A 23,441-nucleotide genomic window follows, 5' to 3' on the forward strand; every position below is an offset into this window, starting at 1 on the left:
GGAAAAGATTTTAAAGGAAGTAAAATGGGTGCCACATCAAGTGAATGAAAGACAAATGGAAAACCAAAAAGTCATCAGTAAAATGTTGCTTCAACGGCACAAAAGAAAGTCTTTTTTGCATCGAATTGTGACTGGTGATGAAAAGTGGATTTATTTTGAGAATCCCAAATGCACAAAATCATGGGTTGATCCAGGTCAACCATCAACACTGACTGCAAGGCCAAATCGCTTCAGAAAGAAGACAATGCTCTGCATTTGGTGGGATCAGGAAGGTGTGGTGTAATATGAGCTTCTAAAACCAGGTGAAACTGTTAATAATGATCGCTACCGACAACAAATAATCAATTTGAACCACACTTTGATCATGAAATGACCAGAATGTTCCAGAAGACACGGCAAAGTAATTTTGCTTCATGATAACGCACCATCACACACTTCAAAACCAGTTAAAGACATGTTAAAAGATCTTGCCTGGGAAGTATTAACCCACCTGCCGTATTCTCCAGACCTTGCTCCTTTTGATTACCACTTGTTCTGATCAATGGCACACGCACTTTCTGAGCAGCGCTTGTTTGTACTGAAGTTTATACTCTCACTTACTGAAGGAGATCTTGTTTTTTTCTAAATTTTGTCAATTGTGAATAGGGTGCTACAAACACCCTGTATAGGTTTTTGTGTGAACCTTAGTTTTTGGTTCATTTGAGTATACACTGAGGGATGTGTTTGCCGGATTGAATTGTAAGAGTATATTTAGTCTTGTGACAGGAAACTGCCAAACTGTCTTCTAAAGTGCCTCTACCACTTTGCATTTCTGCCAGCAATGAATGAGAGTCCCCTTTATTCTCGCCAACATTTGACGTTATCTGTTTTGGATTTGATCATTCTTATGAGTGTGATGGTTTCTCATTGTTGTTTTAGTTTTTAATTTGCTAATTACATGATGTTGAACATACTTTTATATGTATACTAGAGGCGCGGTGCATGAAAATTCATGCACTGGAGTGGGGTCCCTCAGCCTGGCCTGCCCCCTCTCACAGTCCAGGAGTCCTCAGGGGCAGGAGGTGACACGGCAATCAGGGGAAGGCAATGCCCCATCACACCTCTGCTGCTGCCACTCCTGGCAGCGCAAGCCTCGGCCGGCCCTTGTTTACCTGAGCCTTGGGTGGCCCTGGGCAGCTGGGCAGCCGCCATCTGAGGCTTGCCTGTGCCTCGGGCCGGCCCTGGGCAGCAGGGGGGCTGAAGGGACTAAGGGACTCCGGAGGCAGGTGCGCAGAGCGGCCGGGCGCACCTGGGCTTGGGCCTAGCCTTGCTGCATGCTTGCTGCCCCAGGCGGGGCTGAAGGGACTGGACACTGCCATCTTGTGGCTTTGGGTTCTGCCATCTTCAAGGGTGGGGCAGTCAGTTAGCATATTCCCTTCTTATTGGCTGTGGGTGCTGTCATCTTTACGATGGCGTGAGGGTCAATTAGCATATTCCCTCTTTATTAGATAGATTATTATTTTTTAAATTTCTTTATTGATTAAGGTATTACATATTTGTCCTCATCGCCTCATTACCTTCCCAAACTCCTCCCCCCCCCCCCCCAGTCATGCCCTCACCCCCCTGTTGTCTGTGTCCATTGGTTAGGCTTATATGCATGCATACAAGTCCTTTGGTTGATCTATCCCCCTTCCCCCCACCCTCCCCTACCTTCCCTCTGAGGTTTGACAGTCTGACAAGACACACTTAGCTCTTGATTGTGCTACAGAGTGGAGAAATGAGTGTTAAGATACCATTGGCATTCTTCTAGCAAATGTCATAGCAAACAGACTTGGCATGCAGTGCAAGCTAAAGAAAAAGCAAGCAAGTCCCACAGTAGCACAGTGTGGACAGCTGTTATGGACATGCTATCCATCTATGACTGGGAAAGGTTATATAAACAGCGGGATAGTGACAAAGTACAGGGACTAATTGCTTAAAACATTCAATAATTCTTAAAACAGACATCTAAATAAATGGAGGTATTCTGGAGTTTGAGTTCTGAGAAATAATGTAAGAAGACATTATTTTCCTTTGGAAACAGACTTCCTAAGAAAAGAAGACACAATAAGTAGTATAGCCCAGCAATTTTCAACCTTTTTCATCTCATGGCACACAGAAAATAATTACTAAAATTCTGTGGCACGCCAAAAAATGTATTTTTTGCCAATCTGACAAAAAAAATAGGTATAATTTTATTCATTCACACCTAACGGCTATTGTTATGCTAGCTGTTGTCATTTTTTATTTGAAAATCTAAGGGAAAAGAGGTCAATGCCCCTGACTAAATAGTCAGGTATTTCATGCTTTAAAAATTCGTGTGGCACACCGGTTGAAAATTGCTGATATAGCCCAAAAGTGTGAGTATAACAATGACAGGTGTACTGTACCTTATTTTGAAAGGACTACTGTACATCTTTATAAGTGAGGTTTGTATTCTGAAATTTTTCTGTTTATATTATACTACCATACATGAGGCAGAAAGGATATACTATTGTGAAATAGTAATGACAAAATGAAAGAAAAGACCAGAATAAATCTTTGTACATGTTATCCCCAGATGTTACTGTGAACTCCCTACTTAGCTTCATCTCTTGCAGCTCATGCTAAGCTGTTTTCCCTCAGTTCGCCACACAAATCAGTGGGTTTAAGACATAATTCACTAGGGATTTTGATAGGATTTGAGTAAATCCCCAACAAAAACTCCCTAGGCTTGCCAGCTATTTTTAAAGACAGAGATTTAGAAAGCAGAAGATCCTAAGTTCACTTATCTGTCTTGTGATGGCCCTTGCCTGGAAGATAGGAAGACACTCACGTTATGAGATGCTTACCTAAACTTTTTTTCAAACCATCTGTTGTATGGAACCACACCACAGAAGTCATCTCTGCATGATATTTCTAAGTTGAGTAACAGTTAATATTATACATTTGCAATGTCATTAGAATTTAAGAGTTTAAAATAGCTGACCATTTTCACTGTGGAATTAGTAGATTTTGTAATTACTTATTGAATTTGTAAAAGTAAATAAATGCTAAAAACCCAGTCTTGGCAAGGATGTGGAGAATCAGGAATACCTAATACCTTACCCTTTATCTGAAATTAGTTTATCTTTCTATAAAGTACTGGGTATCAAAATTACCTGGAGAGCCCATTCCCTGAAATTCAAATTCAGTAGGGCAGGAGTAAACATAGCCTTCCATTTTGAATAATTTCCTTTATGTTTGAGAACTACTGTTTTGTTTTTTTAAGTTATGCAACTTGCCACAGCTATTAATTATTCTTGAGTGCTTCTTGGGTTCCACAGGTGAATCTACTTTTCTTTCACAGATATTTTCCTCCAATAGGCACTTTCAATTGATTTCATGTGCTAAAAATTTCCTTATCCATTTTCTCTTGTTATATTTTAATTTGTCATAACATAAATCGTCTTACATCATTGAAGATAGGATTTGTTTCTTTTTTATTATTGCCCTGGTGTTGGGAGTGATTTCCTAGAGGAAAAGGAAACCGATAGGTCTTTGTTCTGCCATCTGGAAATCAGGAATCTCAAACTGTCATTAGTACTATATTAGAGTCCTAAAAATTTTTTGGCCTGGAGGGGAAAAGAAAAGGCATAGGAGCTTTAGGAGAAAGTAGTGTCAATGGATGCTTTTTCTTTTCTTTTAAGATGAGGATCAGTAATTGTAGCATGGTGAGGGCCTGAACAATCAATCAAAGAAAACACACGTTCTTGCCCTAGCCGGCTTGGCTCAGTGGATAGAGCATCAGCCTGCTGACTGAAGGGTCCCAGGTTTGATTCCGGCCAAGGGTACATGCCTGGATTGCAGGCTCGATCCCCAGTGGGGGGTGTGCAGGAGGGAGGCAGCCGCTCGATGATTCTCTGTCATCATTGATGTTTCTATCTCTCTCCTTCTCCCTTTCTCTCTGAAATCAATAAAGAAATGTAATTTTTTTAAAAAAACACGTTCTTTATTTTATGAATTTTCTCTGGAAATAGGTGGTCATTAGGTATAATCCAGGATCACTTCTCCACTAAACCAGAGATGGGGACAACTCACTGTAATGAACTGAGACTGTAGAGAATATAATCTAAGCCTCTTACCTAAATAATATTGTAGTTCCCTGCAAAATGTATTGAAGAGACTATGAATCTCTACATACAGGCAGTCCTCGGACTTGACTTAGTCATTTCGTGGTTACGTCGCCATCTCCCATTTACAGTATTTATATTTTAAAAAGTCCCCTCATTTCAACGTATATTCATATGTGCTTTATGCTTTTTATTATTTATTTACCACAAGTAAAGGTCAGGAATTATCTTTCTTTTAAATTTTTTTTTTTACTGTTTCACTTCATTACTGCTGTGTATGTGCTCCATGTGAGTGACGTAGGTGCTTATGTAGGTGGGTTCCGACTTATGGCGAAAATCGCGTTACGTGGTGCTGTAGGAACGGATCTCCGACGTAAGCCGAGGACTGCCTGTATTTGGGTATCACAAAAGATCCATCCCTAGAATCCTCAAACCTGGAGAATATATAGGTACATATAATTTGATAGTTGGCTAATTTTATAGTTATAGGTTTCTTTTACAGAAAGGTATTATGTGCCATTATTTTACAAATTAATGTTGATCCTGTAAATTTTTAGTGGATCTTATTCTAATCAATAAGTAAAATGAGCCCTAGCCGGTTTGGCTCAGTGAATAGAGCGTTGGCCTATGGACCAAAGGGTCCCACGTTGGATTCTGGTCAAGGGCACGTACCATGGTTGTAGGCTCCTCCACAGCCTGGGCCCTGGTCAGGGCACGTGCAGGAGGCAACCAATTGATGTGTTTCTCTCTGTCTTTCCCTCTGTCTTCCACTCTAAAACTCAATGAAAAAATATCCTCAGGTGAGGTTTAACAAAAAAAATAAATAAATAAAGGTAAAATGACATAGCAGACATTATCTTAACAAGGTATTCCTTTCTCTTCTAGCTTTTTTAAAAGAATGTATTCTGAGGTTAATTCTGATCTCTTTAATTTTTTTTTTTTTTTTTTTTTTTTTTAGTTTTTAGATTCCAGTTGTATTCTCTATTTTACTATTTGTAGACTTTTCATAGACATTGCCTCATGTATACAAAATGCTAAGCAGATTTAAAACTATTTTGGATATATGTTCACCTGCTTTGACAAAAATCACAGAGTAAACCACATACAAATTTAGTTCTCTTTTATGTAAGGGTTCAAACTGTAACTCTGCTCTGTGAAGTTATCAGGAGTTCATAGACATCCGACCTTGTTGCATTGCCATCCCTAGAGTATACCCCACCCACATAATTCAAGATGGCTCACTGCCATGTTGTATCCCAGCCAGCAGGAGTGAAAATCTTTCATGAAATTTGTTTTATGGAAAGCAAAACTCAAGAGCTTTGGACCACATAATGCATCACTTATAAGACTATGACTATCCATAAAAAAAGCTGAAGGTGTAGTTTTTAAAAGACATTTACTTATTGTCAGTTGATCAACACTGGAAGGGATGAAACGGATAGCTGACTCTTTGTGGGGGCAGGGAGGGAAGTGGTGAGTAGAAAGAATGTCCAGAGTTTATTGGGACCTTGTTTAAAGTCAGGAAAGATCTATTTTATTTAAAATAGTCATGCAAGTAGAGTTAGATTGCAATATTTCTTAGGAAGTCATCCTATTTTCCCATGAGGTTCTTTCTTTATTTTAGACCTTTTTCTCCAAACTGCTTTATTCTGTTGCTAGTACGTCTTCAGGGTGTCTTTTTCTTACAGCCCTATGGAAGATTGGACAGGCTTTTCTATAATTGAGTATTTATTTCAAGTTTAACCAAATATTGGAACTCATAAATATCACCTCCGGTTTCTTGAACAGATTTTCAGCATCACAAGAAATGACACTTAACATTAAGTGGCAAATTGTTCAGAGAAATTCCAAGTTGTATCCAATCTAGCAGCACTGAAGCTGTGGTTGTATATTATAGTTTGAAACAAGACTAACTAAGAAAGAGTGTCAGGCCAAAACCGGTTTGGCTCAGTGGATAGAGCGTCGGCCTGTGGACTGAAAGGTCCCAGGTTCGATTCCGGTCAAGGGCATGTACCTTGGTTGCGGGCACATCCCAGGTGGAGGGGGGTGCAGGAGGCAGCTGGTCGATGTTACTCTCTCATCAATGTTTCTAGCTCTCTACCCCTCTCTCTTCCTCTCTGTGGAAAATCAATAAAATATATTTAAAAAAAAAAAAAAAGAGTGTCAGGGCCCCAGTGAGGCTGCCGTCATTCACCGATGCTTTCAGTGCTTCCACCTCGGACCTTTCCCCATCAGCTCAGTCCATCTGATGTCAGCTCTCCCACCACTACCTTCCTAGTCCAATGTGACTGAGTAAGAGACAGATTCCTAGAGATCTATTTCGAGGATGGTGGTAAAGAAAAAGTTTAAAAAGCAGACAGGAAAAATAGTGTGTTTTATCTTCAAGGTCACTTAAATTTGTAAAAATAAAAATGCATTGTACTTAAAGATATATGCTAAATGAAATAAGCCAGATACAAAGGACAATACTGTATGGTTCCACTTATGAAATACCTAGAATAGTTACATTCACAGAGACAAAAAGTAGAATGGTGGTTGACAGGGGCTGGAGGGAGGAGTAAATGGGGAGTTAGTGTTTAAGGGATACAGAGTTTTTTTGTTTATTTGTTTTGCTTTTAATCCTCACTTGAGAATATGCTTAGCAAGGAAGGGAGGAAGGGAGAGAGAAAGAGAGAGAGAGAAATATCAGTGTGAGAGAGAAACATCAATCATTTGCCTTCTATACGTGCCCTGACCCAGGATCGAACCTGAAACCCAGGTATCTGCCCTGACTGGGAATAAAACCCAAAACCATTCGGTGCAAAGGAGGACACACTCAACCAACTGAGCCACTCCAGCCGGGTGGGTTATAATTGAAGAAGTTAAAGTTCTGGGGAAAGATCATGGTGATGGTTGAGCAACATTGTAAATATACTTAATGCCACAGAACCATACACTTAAGAATGGTTAAAATTGTGAATTTTGTATATTTTTACCACAATAAAAATTACATTGTACTTATTATTGTAATGTTTGCTATGCGACATTCCTCATTCAGAAAATTTTTATGATTTAAAAATAATTATATTGAGTTGTAGTATATATGCAATACAATGCATACATTTTAAGTGTACAATATTGTGAGTTTTGATAGATGTATACACTGTGTAACTGCCACCATAGCCAAGCTATAATACATTTCCAAAAGGTTCTCTTATGTCCCTTTCCATTCATTCTGAGTCCCCACCCCCAGTGCCTGGCAACCACTGATCTGCTTTTTATTCTTTGCAGATTAGATTACAATTAATTTTTATACTTTTTAAGCAAATGGAAAAGATACAAGCTTTTGTGTGTTTTTTTCTAACAAATATAGATACAATCATCAAAAGCTTTTGCCAGTTTGGGAAGCAGGCAGCAGCTTCAGTATCAATATCTCAATAAAACTAAGTTTTCCAAACTTGCCATAATCTATAGTAGATTTGATGTATCAAAATGCTCTTTGTTTGTTTGTTTTTCCAGAAAAAGTTGGGAGAAAAACTGAAGACAAGTTTTTCATACAAAATTTTGTTCAATCAGCCTCATTTACTGAGCTGTAACTAACCAGCATATCTGCCTTTGTTATGTTAATTTTTATTATTTTCAAGGATTTCTAAAAAAATAAATCAGTATATATTGAGATAACTTTTCTACCCAATCTCATGTCAATGTATTCCTTAATGTGGATCAGATTCTTTTGTTTCAGGAGATATAGACATGAGACAACCATACAGTAAATGAGAGGATTCAAAATTGTGCTGTGCAAAGGCCTTGCTACTTTACTGCAAGAACGTCATACTAGGCAGGGCACCGATGAACATCGCTGGATCAAATGCCCCAAGATAGTCTATATTTGGTGACATTTAAAAGTTACTTTCCAACATCAAAACATAAATGTGATACTTATGTTTCATATTTACTGAATAGTACAGTAATTGATCATAGTCCCGTGATTCTTGAATCCAGGAGTCAGACAGCTTTCTGTTGTTTGTTCTTTAAAAATAATTTTCATAATATAAGAATTCTACCTCATGATACGTCTCTAGCAGTAGCATAGGACCTTTCTGCTTTCAGAATCACCCGATCTCTCCTCTTTGCCTCCACGACCATCTTTCTAAAACCTTGCTTTATTTTTCTGGAACTTTTGATGCCCCTATATTATATTCAAAATCAAATCATTTCTTATTCAGCATTTTTCATACCCTCTGTCTACCAGGTTCTGGTTAGAACCCTTAAGAATTTCACAATCTATGAATATCTCCATTCCAGACCATCTATACTCTGATTCAAAGCCAAGTTTTCAGCTTCTCTCTCAGTTTCCTTTCCCTGTAGGAACCCTCTAATCCAGTTAGGCAATGTATCCTCACATATGACTTATGCTTTTACACTCGCCACTTTCACTGTCTTTCTTATCTGTCAAAATAAAGCCCATCTCAATCTCCGCCCCCCACCCCCACACACTCCATTGTCATAGTGATTTCTTATCTGCTATATTATTTCAGCATTTGCAAATTGTTCCCTCGACCAGGAGTTTGTCCAGGAGTTCGACCATGGGGCGGGGCTGGCTGGGGAAAGGGAGGGAGTACCAGGCGCTGGGCCTCTAGTATATACGAGTATATATTTTAAAAGTGTTTGATAAGAAGAAAAATTCTGGAAACTGGTTGCACAACAGTTTGAATATACTACTGAACTGTACACTAAAAAATGGTTAAAATGGTAAATCTTATGTTATGTGTATAACATATATCCTATATAATAAAAGCCTAATATGCTAAGTGTCCGGTCGTCCAGTCAGCCATTCAGCCAATCAAAGTGTAATATGCTAATGATATTCTAAGGCTGCTCAACCACTCGCTGTGACATGCACTGACCACAAGGGGGCAGACGCTCTGACCGATAGTTTAGCTTGCTGCTGGGGTACAGCCTATCGGGACTGAGCGAGATGGGCCAGACACGCCCTGGAGCCCTCTTGCAGTCCCTACCGGATGAGTAACCTCCTGCGTCCCTCCCCGGCCCCGATCATGCACCAGTGGGGTCCTTTGGCCTAGCCTGCACCCTCTCGCAATCTGGGACCCCTTGGGGAATGTTGGAGAGCTGGTTTTGGCCTGATCCCACAGGCCATGCCGAGGGACTCCACTGGTGCATGAATTCGTGAACTGGGCCTCTAGTTAATCTATAAAATTAAATTTTTAAATTTTTTAAATTAGCAAATGAATAAATTACAAGACCAATAAACTCATAAAAACATCAAAAGAGTTTTTTATTTTATTATTTTTTTATTTAAATTTTTTATTGTTTAAAGTATTACCTAAGTCTCCTTTTTCCCCTATTGACCTCTCCCTGGCCACTCCCACCCCCAGCACATGCCCTCACCCCCTGCTGTCTGTGTCCATGGGTTATGCTTATATGCATGCATACAAATCCTTTGGTTGATCTCTTACCCCACCCCTCTCCTGCCTTACTCTTAGGTTAGACAGTCTATTTGATGCTTCTATGTCTCTGGCTCTATTTTTGTTCATCAGCTTATATTGTTCATTATATTCCACAAATGAGTGAGATCATGTGATATTTATCTTTCTCCAACTGGCTTATTTCACTTAGCATAATACTCTCCAGGTCCATCCATGCTGTTGCAAATGGTAAGAGTTCCTTCTTCTTTATAGCAGTGTAGTATTCCAGTGTGTCGATGTATCACAGTATTTTAATCCACTCATCTGCTGATGGGCACTTAGGCTGTTTCCAAATGTTAGCTATTATAAATTGTGCTCTATGAACATAGAGGTGCATATATCCTTTCTGATTGGTGTTTCTTATTTCTTGAGATATATTCCTAGAAGTGGGACTACTGAGTCAAATGAGAGTTCCATTTTTAATTTTTTGAGGAAACTCCATACTGTTTTCCACAGTGGTTGCACCAGTCTGCATTCCCACCAGCAGTGCATGAGGGTTCCTTTTTTTCCCACATCCTCACCAGCACTTGTTGTTTATGGATTTGTTGATGAAAGCCATTCTGACAGGTGTGAGATATGGTACCTCATTGTCATTTTGATTTGTATCTCTCGGGTGATTAGTGACTTTGAGCATCTCTATAATAATAAAAGGGTAATATGCTAATTAGACCAGACGTCATTCCGGACATCCTTCCTGATGAAGCCAGGGCCGGAGGGAAGCAGCCCGGGTCCCGGGTGCCTGCTGGTGGCTGGAGGAGGGAAACCTGTGCCGGCAGCCGGGGAAAGGAAGGCCTACTCTTGCGCAAATTTTCGTGCATCGGGCTTCTAGTGTTTTCATATGTCTCTTGGCCTTCTGTATGTCCTCTTTCAAAACGTGCCTGTTTAGGTCCTTTGCCCATGTTTTGTTTGGATTGTTTATCTTCCTTTTGTTAAGTTGAGTTCCATGTAAATTTTGGAGATTAAACCCTTATCTGAGATAGCATTGGCAAATATGTTCTCCCATGCAGTGGTCTTTCTTGTTGTTTTGTTGTTGGTTTCTTTTGCTGTGCAAAAGCTTTTTATTTTGATGTAGAAAATAAACCAGTTGTTTATTTTCTCCTTAGTTTTCATTGTCCTGGGAGCTGTATCTGTAAAGATACTGCTATGACATACGTCTTGATATTTTGCTGCCTATGGATTCTTCTAAGATTTTTATGGTTTCCTATCTTATCTTTAAGTCCTTTATCTGTTTTGAGGTTATTTTTGTGTATGGTGTAAGTTGGTGGTCTAGTTCCATTTTTTTGCATGTATCTGTCCACAATTTTCCCAACACCATTTATTAAAGATACTGTTTTGACTCCATTGTATGCTCTTGCCTCCTTTGTCAAATATTAATTGAGCATAATGGCTTGGGTCAATTCTGGGTTCTCTGTTCTATTCCATTGGTCTATATGTCTGTCCTTGTGCCACTACCAGCAGTTTTGAGAACCGTGGCTTTGTAATATAACTCGAAACCTGCTATGTGATTCTTCCAACTTTGTTCTTCCTTCTCAGGATTGCTGTGGTTATTCGGGGTCTTTTTTTATTCCAGATGAATTTTTGGAGAGTTTGTTTTAGGTCTGTGAAATATGCCATTGGTATCTTAATGGGGATTGCATTGAATCTATAGATAGCTTTGGGTAGTATGAACATTTTAATGATGTTGATTCTACCAATCCATGAACACGGTATATTCTTCCATTTGTTTATACCTTCCTCTATCTCTTTTTTCAATGTCCTGTAGTTTTCCAAGTACAGGTCTTTTACCTCCTTAGTTAAGTTTATTCCTAGGTATCTTAGTTTTTTTGGTGCAATGGTAAATGGGATTGTTTTTTTTATTTCCCTTTTTGTGAGTTCATTATTGGTGTATAAAAACTCCATAGATTTCTGGGTGTTAATTTTGTATCCTGCTACATTGCCAAATTCATTTGTTAAGTCTAGCAGTTTTTTGAGGGAGTCTTTGGGGTTTTCTATGTATAGTATCATGTCATCTGCGAATAATGACAGTTTTACTTTTTTTCCAATTTGGATGCGTTTTATTTCTTCTTGTCTGATCACTATGGCTAACACTTCCAGTGTTATGTTGAACAGGAGTGGTGAGAGTGGGCGTCCCTGTCTTGTTCCTGTTCTTAAGGGAAATGTTTTAGTTTTTGCCCATTGAGTATGATGTTGGCTGTAGGTTTGTCATATATGGCCTTTATCATGTTAAGATATGCTCCCTCTATTCCCACTTTGCTGAGAGTTTTTATCAAAAATGGGTGTTGGATTTTCTCAAATGCTTTCTCTGCATCTATTGATATGATCATGTGATTTTTGTCTTTCAGTTTGTTTATGTGACGTATCATGTTTATTGATTTACGAATACTGTACCAGCCTTGCATCCCTGGAGTAAATCCCACTTGATCATGGTGTATGATCTTTTTAATATATTGCTGGATGCGATTTGCTAGAATTTTGTTGAGGATATTAGCATCTATGTTCATCAGGAATATTGGCCTGTAATTTTCTTTCTTTGTAGTGTCTTTATCTGGTTTTGGAATTAGGATAATGCTGGCCTCATAAAAAGAGTTTGGAAGTGTTCCTTCCTCTTGGATTTTCTGAAATAGTTTGAGGAGTATAGGTGTTAGTTCTTCTTTGAATGTTTGGTAAAACTCCCCTGTGGAGCCGTCTGGACCTGGACTTTTGTTTGATGGGAGTTTTTTTTTTTATTACTGCTTCTATTTCATCAGTTGTTATTGGCCTATTCTGGTTTTCTGATTCTTCCTAATTCAGTTTTGGGAGATTATATTTTTCTAGGAATTTGTCTATTTCATCCACATTGTCCAGCTTGTTGGCATATATTTGTTCATAGTATTTTCTTTCAATCCTTTGTATTTCTGTGGTGTCTGTGGTTATTTCTCTACTTTTGTTTCTGATTTTATTAATTTGGGTCCTCTCTTTTTGTTTCTTGATGAATCTGGTTAATAGTTTACAAATTTTGTTTATCCTTCCAAAGAACCAACTCTTGTGTTTCATTAATTTTTTGTATATATGTGTGTGTGTGAAAATATATATATATATATATATATATATATATATATATATATATATATATATATATATTTAGTCAATATGTCATTTATTTGTGCTCTAATCTTTATTATTTCCTTCTACTCACTCTGGGTTTTTCTTGTTGTTCTTTTTCTAGTTCTTTAAGTTAAATAGTTTATTGCTGATTTTTCTTGTTTTTTGAGTTATGCCTATAATTCTATGAACTTCCCTCTCAGGACTACTTTCATTGTGTCCCAGGGATTTGGGGTTGTTGTGTGTTCTTTTCATTTGTTTCCAGGATCTTTTTTATTTCTTTCTTGATCTCATTGGTAACGCATTCATTGTTTAATAAAATGCTTTTTACCCTTCATGTGTTTGGATGTTTCGGGGTGGTTTTACTGTAGTTGATTTGTAATTTCATTCCACTGTGATCTGAGAAGATGCTTGATATGATTTCAACCTTCTTGATCTTGTAGAGACTTGTTTTGTGTCCTAACATGTGGTCTATCTTTGTGAATTATCCATGTGCACTTGAGAAGAATGTATATTCTTCAGCTTTGGGGTGAAATATTCTATAAATGTCAATTAAATCCATCTGATCCAGTGTGTCCTTCAGAGTCTCTGTTTCCTTGTTAATTTTTTTTCTCTGCAAGATCTATCCAGTGAAGTCAGAGGGGTGTTAAAGTCCCCTACTATGACTGTATTGCTGTCAATCTCTCCATTAAAGTCCTCTATAAGTTTTTTTATATATTTAAGTGCTCCTATATTTGGTGTGTATATGTTTACCAGGGTTATATCCTCTTGTTGGATCAATCCCTTTAATATTATGTAGTGTCCTTCGTTGTCTCTTGTGATAATCTTCATTTTAAAGTCTTATTTTGTCAGATATGAGTATTGCTACTTCAGCTTTTTGTTTCTTTCCATTTGCATGGAAAATTTTTTCCCATCCCTTCACTCTCATGTTTCATGTGTCTTTTCTTTTGAAGTAGGTTTCTTGTAGACATCATATAGTTGGGTCATGCATGTATTTTTATCCATTCAGATATACTATTCCTTTTGATTGGAGCATTTAATCCATTTACATTTAGGGTTATTATTGATAGGTACTTATTTATTACCATTTTAATTCTGTATGGCTAGTTTCTCTCTCTGATTCTTCTTCTCATTATAGCATTCCCTTTAGCACTTATTGTGATGCTGGATTGGTGGTGGTGTATTCCTTTAGCCTTTTTTGTCTAGGAAGCTCTTTATTTGACCATCTATTTTTAATGATAGCCTTGCTGGATATAGTAATCTTGGTCTCAGATCCTTGCTTTCCTTTACCTTGAATACTTCATGCCATATCCTTCTGGCCTGTAGAGTTTATGATGAGAAATCAAGTGTCAGCCTTATGGGAACTCCTTTGTAGGTAACAGTTTTCTCTTCTCTTGCTGCCTATAAGATTCTCTCTTCGTCTTTAATTTTTCACATTTTAATTATCATGTGTCTGGACATGGGCCTGTTTGGGTTCTTCTTGTTTGGGATTCTCTGTACCTCCTGAACTTGTGTGACTTTTTCCTTTACCTTGTTAGGGAAGTTTTCTACTATTATTTCTTCAAACACATTCTCTATTCCTTTCTCCCTTTCTGCCTCTTCTGGCACACCTGCTATTCTAATATTGTTACATTTTACATGGTCCCACAGCTCCCTTCAGCTGTCCTCCTGTTTTTTAATTGTTTTTTTTCTTTTGGTTCTCTGATTGAGTGATATTTTCAACTCAGTCTTCTAATTCACTGATTTGATCCTCAGCTTCCCCATATCTGCTGTGTATTCCTTCCAATATGTTCTTTATTTGTGTTATATCATTCTTTATCTCAGACTGTTCTTTTTTCATAGTTCCTATATCTTTTTTCATGCTGTTGAGCATCTTTACCATCATTACTCTGAAGTCTGATTCAGATAAATTTATCTCTGCTTCATTTATCTCTTCTTCTGGAGAATTCTCTAGTTCTTTCATTTATGGGTTGTTTCCTTGTCTCCTTATTTTGGTTGTCTGTTTGGGTTTGTGACTATGTATTAGGTAGATCCTCTACACCTCTCAATCTCTAGTGCAGGACAGTGTTAAAGGCTGTTTCTGACTAATTAGACCAGGCAAAGACTCAAAGCCTCCAGAGACCACCTCTGTCTATAAACTAATTGGATTCCTACTTGAATTGCCCGCAGGCAATCATCCTCAGGTGTGGCAAGAGTTTTTTCAACAGGGTGGGGCAGTTGTGTCTGCCTGGAGGCTAATTGTTATTTTAAATCTCTTCAGTAGCCTCAGGACAAGGTATTTTCCAATAGGGTGTGTCAACGGTCTTCCCCCAGGCAAGGCAAATGTGTATGTGGGAATGATGTCCTCCGCTGTGTGAGGGAATGACTCAGCCCAGGAAACTTGGGTGTCTGCCTTCTGAGCTCTATCCCCCAAGTCCCCAGTCCTGGCTTTTGCTCTCATAGCTCCAGTGTACTTCCCCCTCCCTCTGCTGGAGCACAAGGTGGGTGGCTCCATAGGGAATTTTGTGTGTTGGCCCTTTAAGAGGGTGCCTGTCACTCCCTGTCAGCACCTGCTGCTTTTGAAAGCCAAATGTTATGTGGGTTCCTTTCTCAGTTTTGGTGCTCTCTGCTGGGGGGCCCAGCTTGGGAATTCGATCCAAGAGTTCTCAGTGGCAACCCCCCACAGCTGAGATATCTCTCCGGGACTTTAGTTGCCGTCTGTGGGTGCCCAGTCAGCTCTTTCACGCCTCCACCCCTCCTACGATTCTCTGTGTGGTCTCCACTTTTGGTCCTCAAATATCAGGGTTCTCTCCTGTGAGTTTTCCATTGATTATTCAGGAAGTTTTTCTGTATTTTAGTTGTAATTCCAGTTTGTTCCTGGGAACATGTCCATGCAGCATCCACTTATCTACCACCATTTTTAATCTTCTTGGCTGGATAGTTTTAAAATGGGTCTTGCAAGTGGGAAATTGGTCTATAGTGAGACCCTCCCGGCTTGCTGACAATCACCTTCCCACTGTATCCTTGAACAACAGGGAGCCAAAAGAAAATTTTAAAGGCCTAAGCCATGAACATAATATAGTTGGGGAAGCACACTCTGCACCTGTAGAAGAATTGCAGGACATTTACAGAGCAAATGCCTGTTTAATATCTAATGCTAAAAGGGAAAGCTGAGTGGAGAGAAATTACCAGTCAGGCAAGGAGAGAAACCTATAGGCATTTCAGGTAGAGAGAGTAGCATAAACTTAAGTGAAAACATGTAAAATGGTTACACAGGGTCCTTGGTGAACAATGAGGAATAAATACACTGAACATTATAAGTGGTCAAATATTAGGCCATAGCATTTGATGTTGTACGAAACCTGATAAAAATGACATTGGGAGAGTAGGACAGTATAGAATGATAGGGAAATCAGAGAAGGGGTTTTAAGAATAATATAGGCCCATGATTAAAGTATGGTAGTGTCTGTGACAGTTAACATGCCAAAGATCCAAAGCAGTGGGTTCATTAAAATTATTTAGGAAGAACCAACAAAACTTGGAATATTGGTTATGGGGGACAAAGAAAAAATCAAATTATTTAAATGTCAGTCTGTGGACCTAGGAATATACTGATTCAGTTAACGTGGAAAGAGAAATTTGTTATGATGGACGTTAGACTTTATTTAGTGTTTACATTTTACATAAAAAGTATCTATAAGTAGTATCTAAATAAAGGTGACCTAGAGAGACAATCATAAGATGTTCAGGGACCAAAGTTTGAAGTATCAGGCCTTTCAGTCAGGCTTGCCCACATAGGATCACCTACAGACTGGTTTTCACTGAGTTTAATTAAGGTAGTGTGTCTGCCACACTCTGAGATCTCTGTAAGGGAATCTGGAGAAAAGAGTAATCAAAAGGCTTTCTTCGGAAATGAGTTGAAAGAGTGGAGGAGATATCCTGGTAGTTTACAACTCACTCTGGATAGTTAATTGGTTAAATAACAAGTAAAGGAGGTATCGGAATCAAGGGAGCATCAATAAAAGAATCTAGATTTTTAATAAAAGGCAACAAACCGAACAAACAAAACATACTCATAGATACAGACAACAGAATGGTGGTTACCAAGAGAGAAAAGAGATGAGGAGAGGGCAGAAGGTAAAAGGTGACAGAAGAGTTATCAGGCCTTAGATGGTAAACACACAATAGAGTATATACAGATCTTGTGTTACTAAGTTGTACACCTAAAATGTATGTAATTTTATCAACCAATGTTACCCCAATAAGTTTAATTTTTTAAGTATATAGATTTTAGATTTATCTTAAAATTGGAATAAACTATGATTACATGTCTATGACCATAAATAATACACCTAAAGCTACTTATCTCATTCTTTTATCTGATCTTTCCTGATGTTTTCAGGATTATGCAATTTATGAAACATGAAAATACCCAGTTGGAGTAAGAAAGAAAAGTAAAACCTTGGTAACATCCCTTCATTCTTACTTCTTTTGTGTCTTTCATTTCTGTTAAACACATACACACACATATACTAGTATAGGAGTCTCTTAAATTGTTAACCATCATCGTTCCAACATTGATTATATCTCTTATTGACTAGTGATAGAAAGCTAATGTGTTGTTCTCAAGGATTCAGGAATTATCAAAAGGCTATTGAGCTCCATTTGCCTTGGATATTTGCCTCCTGTTACTGAAATTTACTCAGAAGGGGGAAGGGAACAGAGGAGGTGGTCTTACTGTTTCTTGAGGCTCTAATTCCACAGCAGAATACTTTTAGAAACATCTTTATTCTATTAGAAATTGCAGGTAGTTTAAAGCACCAGGGATGGAGTGAATAGACCACTTTCATGACTTAAAGTTGGATTTCTGCTACTACCTACTCATTTTGCAGTTAATACGGCATGTTAGTCATGCAGTAGGGGGTTTCTAATCACTTTCATAGGTTCTGTGTCCACATTTGCAATGTTTTTTTTTAACTGAGGAAAAAACACTAACAGAAGAAGGAGAGTTTGACAGGAGGAGCATTGCAGTTTTTATTTTGCTGTGGGTTTGTGGCATCCATATATTTTATTTGCTTATATTATTCCCTAGGGCCTCATGGGAAATGAACTCAGAATGGCCAGTCTTCCTTTTCTGTGGATAGCCTTTACTTGGTAAACCTCTTGAAGTCAATTATTAATCCCCATCAAGGTTCATTTTCTTCAAACTATGTTAGAATTAGAATAGGTGAATTCCAGATCTCAAGCAATTGACTTTGACTTAAAAAGGAACTATTTCTAGTATTTTTATTTTCTTTTTATAGTTTGCTTTATCTTTTCATTTTTCTTCAATGAATGCATATTAATTTTTCTTCTCCAACTTATTCTCAGTCTCTTTATCTACCACGTGGAAGAAATGATTGTATCTACGTTATAGAGTTGTCATTATAAGTAAACAAGTCATTGCCTACAAAGTACTAAACATGAATAAACACATAATAAGTATAAAACAAATGGTACATATTTACTTATTTTTACTCTATTATTCAAGGGTAGTTTTATTTTCCACTTTATCAGAAAATTTTTCATGGAAGCAAATTGTATTAACCGTCAGTAGCTACTAAAATAAGATGCTTTTGCAATTTGCTTTTTTTCACTCTGAATTCCATTTCCTGTTCTTAACAAAGTTTTTAGTTTAGACACTTTTTTGAGTGCTGTCTTTAAAACAACCACATAAGCTCAACTATACCATATGGTCTTTTCTATCAGATGTATTAAGGGAACAATTTTTCTTTATATATATATATTTCTTTATTGATTTCAGAGAGGAAGGGATAGGGAGAGAGAGATAGAAACATCAATGATGAGAGAGAATTACTGATTGGCTGCCTCCTGCACGCCCCCCACTAGGGATCGAGCCCGCAACCCAGGCATGTACCCTTAACTGGAATCGAACTCAGGACCCTTCACTTCACAGGCTAATGCTCTATCCACCAAGCCAAACCAGCTAGGGCAGGGAACAGTTTTTCTTATTCCCTAGAAGTTAGATGGCTGTTGCTCTTTATTAGCTTTTATATTCTTACCTAACTTTCCATTTTTAAGAGGTTGTTCTCTCCTATCTGTCCATTTCAAATTTACCAAAATTATGGACAAAACGAACAATACTATCTCCATCCCTTTCCAAATACTTAAAAAAGAACACCTAAAAGCTAATATGTCTATAAAAGTTACTGACATCATACAGCGTTTACATGAGTATAAGTACAATATGTGATCAAAACACTTTATTTTCTTGACTATAAATTGCCCGCTTTAGGCACATTCACATTTAGAAATCAGTGTCAAGAGTATAATTTTAAAATGGAAAAGACAATGGCATGTTCATCTATTAGGGGATTTTTAGAGGCTGAGAGCTATGGGTATGGGAGAGAAAGTTTGATTATATGTAGTTCATAGTATATTGTCAATGCTCAATATAAGATAAATAGACATAATAAAATTTCTATTTGAATTGTATATAAAACAAAAAAAGACTTCAAAGTATATATCTTATTATAAGCCATCTCAATGGCTCAGCCCCAGTGACACATCCTATATTTTAAGTTTTACAATCTAAATTATCACCTGTTATATCATATTACAGTTTGAGAATGTGACATTTTACCCCAGAGATTAACTGTATTACACTAGCTGGCCAAGAATACCATATATAAAAGAATTTGGAACTTAGTCACAAAGCTTCAACAATACAGAATAATTTTACTATTTCATATTATGATGCTTTTCTTAAGCATAGAATGGCACTGAGAGCCCTTCACCTTTGTATCCTGCATTCAGCAAAGGTGCTCATGACTAGATCTAATTGAATAGAATAATCTTATCTTTCATTCATCTTTTCTTTCCGTGCTGCTAAAAGTGTCCGGAGAGGCAGTGCCCTAATTGAGAAAGCACATTTCTCATTTCAGCTTTGTCAGTCTGAGCTTCCCAAAAAGGAACAGATGATGGCAATCAACAGGAAATGGCACTGTGACACCGTCTTGAACTCCTTCACCTTTAAGCTCATTTCACCACTTAACATATTTTTTTCAAGTGGTCAGTGGATATATTTAGACTGTCATTATCCCTTTGGTGTTGACTAAAGCTTCATGGGATAAGCCATCTGCCATATCTCAGAATTATATAGTGTGTGGGAACAGTAGAAAGTTAAATTGAGGTCATTAAGAATCTCCCCTTCCAACAGCAGAGACTAGTTAAACAAATCTTCATTTCCATAATATAAACTAATCTACCTTCTCCTTTTGTTAGTACTGCTTGTTCAGAGTTCCCCTGACCTACCCATTTAAAATGCAAAATATTCTTGTCAGAATATTCAAAATATAGTCTTCCAGTTTTGGCTAAACTAAACCTCTTCCATATGACTGCTATTAAAGCTTACTAGTAATTATCTTAACAAAGACGGAAGCCACGTTAAACTTGGGAAATGCATTCTCAGATTCAGCATTCCCTTGAGTCAAAAGCTCAGGTCACATAATTCCTGTAAATCAAATCCGTCTTCTTACAGATGACATACATAAAAGATGAGCTATTGAGGAATGCATTTTAGACACTGAGATTCACCAACTTCATTCTGATTATTTTGTAAATTTCTCATGTTCACCCCCTACTAAATCCCACCTTCTTTTCCTCCTGTATATTAACCAAAAAGTAGTTAGCTAAATCACAAGGAATCTATAAAGCTTAAATTACTGTTTCAAAGTGCACAGATCATTGGCAAATAAAGCCATGACTGGAAACTTATTTGCATTAATGAGATAAAAAGAATTATAGACATTCAGAATGCCCCAGAAACAGATGACTGATTTTCTAAATCCTATTTTGTAACAGTTACAGTTTGTTACACACTCTATACATAAAAATGTTTTCAGCCCTGGATAGGTGGCACACTTGGTTGGAGTGTCGTCCTGTATACCAAACGGTTTCGGGTTCGATTTCAGGTTGGGGTACATACCTAGATTGTGTTCCTCAATAGCTCGCTCGCTCTCTCTCTCTCTCTCTCTCTCTCTCTCTTTCTTTCTCTTTATCCCTCTCCCCCTTCTTCCTCCCTCCCCCCCCCTTCCTCTCTCTCTAAAAAGCAATGAAAACATATCCTCAGAAGATTTTTTTTTTTAAGTTTTCAGTTTCAATAATGTCTTGTTTTGCATGGAAGCTACTGAATAGTTATCAAAAATTGATAAGATTATTCTTACTTTTAAAAAAACATTTAATCTTGTTTACTGTTTAAGTTTAACTATATCTAGGAACTCTTCATTGAGATGTCAGTATAACAACATGATAAAGACATTTAGGGTCAGAAAAATCTGAATGGGATTCCTGGCTGCACCATTAACTTCAAGTGTAAACGTGGGCAAGTCACATAAACTCACTAAGCCTTAGTTTCATCACCCACAAAATGAGGTAGTAATAATAGTAACTTCAAAGAATTGTGAAGATTAAATGAAAGTCTTGGCATTTTCTTTCTTTTTCAGGCAGGAAGCTCTTCTGGCTGCCATTAGTGAAAAAGATGCCAATATAGCTCTTTTGGAACTTTCATCCTCTAAGAAAAAGACCCAAGAGGAAGTGGCAGCACTAAAGCGGGAGAAGGATCGTCTGGTGCAGCAACTCAAGCAGCAGGTAAAATTAAATGCCTGGAGGGGTAGTGGGACCAGCTTTCACACAATTCTCCACCCATGTCTTTACTGGCTTACATATTAGGCCTTGTTGTCATAGAAGACATCTGATCTTTGTATCTAATTAATTTTCTTATTTTTTTAGGACTTTCATATCTTTTTAAAATTAAATTCATTGGGGTGACATTGGTTAATAAAATTATATAGGTTTCAAGTATACAATTCTATGGTATATCATCTGTATATTGTATAATCTTCATAAGCAGGGATTTTCATCTTCACAAATCTCTGGCTATGTCTAGTAAATGCTGGGTATTTTTTGTAAGAGTATTGGTTTAGAAAATATCACAAGTCTTCTATGAGAATGTTTTTTAATTTTGCGCAATGATTGGATGAAATTAGTGAAATTCTGCCCATTTGAAATGGAAAAGGCTTATTTTTATATCCAATTAGGTTCCTACTACAGAATGCACTAAATATTGTTATTTAAATGATTTTCAGTTATTCAGGGCTGGGTAGTCTCTAAAGGTAAGAACAAAGTTTTGCCCTTTTCCAACCTAAACCCTCCTCAAATTTAATGATTAATATTTCTGTAAGACCTTTGATCTGTGAAAATAAAAGCTACAAATTTGTCCTTTGGTGATGTTTGCACAACTGTGTAAATATGCTTAATGGACAGAACTTACACACTTAAAATTGATAAAATGGTAAATTTTATGTTAATGTATATTTTACCACAATTTTAAAACTAGAAGAAAAAATTCTTCTTTGAAATTAAGGAGAAAGCTGAATTTTTAAATCTGAGTCTCCTTCTGTATCATTAATGCTCTTTATTGGCCGTTCCTGTATGATTTTCAGTGCCTGCAATCCCATCTTCCATTATCATCTCCTGCATTCTCAGTCACATTTTCTGTGCCTTTAGGCTGCCCAGATTTGTTCTTCCACCTGAAGTAATTAGAGAAAGAGTTTTTCAAGTGAAAGGGTTTCTTCTTTTCTGTTTTGGGTGATCAGTTATCAATTGATACCATTTTTGGCATAACATGTAATATTCAACTTAATACGAATCAGTATTTACACAATAAGCTGAGAAAATACCAAAAGATGTCCCTTTTCTATAGTATAGGTAGATGAGCAGCAGAAACAACCCATTGCTCATTTACAAGTGAAAGAAAACTTTTCCAGTGTCCTAAAATAATTTGTCACAAGAAGAGGACATCATCCAATATTTGGATGCCTGTTAAGTAAAACAGAAAAAAATGTGCTTATTAAAGATAATCTATCCAGTAGTTCAAAGTTGAAATTTGGTTTATCAAAGCTGATAATATGATAGAGTGCTGATTGCCATAGGCTAAGGGGTGGGGAAAATGGGGAGATGCTGGTCAAAGGGTACAAAGTTTCAGTTACGCAGATGAAAAAGTTCCGGAGATCTAATGTATAGCGTGGTGACTACAGTTAATAATACTATACTGTATGTATATTTGAAATTTGCTAAGAGAATAGATCTTAAGTGTTCTCACCCCACACAAAAAATGTAACCATGTTAGGTAATGAAAATGTCAGTTATTCATTGTGATAATTATTTCACAAAGTATACTTATATTAAAACACCACAGAAAAATAGAAAAAGAAAAAACACCACATTGTACACGTTAGGTATATGCAATTTATATGTGTCAGTTATACCTCAATAAAGGGAGGGGGAGCTGATAATATGAATTAGAAGGATATTGCTCAAGAAAGACTTTCACTAGTTTGTTAGTATATATATTTAGCAATATCAGTTCTCTTAAGTAGTAGTTAGGCCTAAAAATACAGACATATGATTACATTCATCATGCTCCCTCCATCCTGAGACACAAAGTAGAATAACAAGTCTAGCAGACTAGAATACTGTATCTCATTCACAGTGGCTTTTGATGATTTGGCTCTCGAGACTATATGGTTTCAATAGATAAGAGTTATGATATTAATTAATCCATGAATTTATAATATTAGAAGGAGTCACTGAAAAATTCCTAATATCTTACATCTAACTATATGCCCTGAATATTTTGTAGTGATGTGACCTATATATGGAGAAGATAAAGTAGTTCTTAGGAGTCTTTCCTAACAGTGTTTTTCTGTCTCCCTTCCATATAAAGTTTCACATATCTGCCCTCTCA

At 37.3% G+C, this 23,441-nt stretch overlaps 1 protein-coding gene across 6 annotated transcripts in view; it reads left to right on the forward strand.

Moving 5' to 3' along the window:
* Window positions 1–23,441, forward strand: part of ERC1 (ELKS/RAB6-interacting/CAST family member 1) — a 519,277-nt gene that overhangs the window by 374,941 nt on the left and 120,895 nt on the right. For all 6 annotated transcript variants that reach the window (XM_079775049.1, XM_079775046.1, XM_079775048.1 and 3 more), the window contains one exon: window positions 21,139–21,283. In XM_079775049.1, the coding sequence (XP_079631175.1) occupies window positions 21,139–21,283 (145 nt within the window). The remainder of the gene's footprint in view (window positions 1–21,138; window positions 21,284–23,441) is intronic.

The sequence above is a fragment of the Cnephaeus nilssonii genome (genome assembly GCF_951640355.1).
Source record: "Cnephaeus nilssonii genome assembly, chromosome: 6".
NCBI lineage: Eukaryota > Metazoa > Chordata > Mammalia > Chiroptera > Vespertilionidae > Cnephaeus > Cnephaeus nilssonii.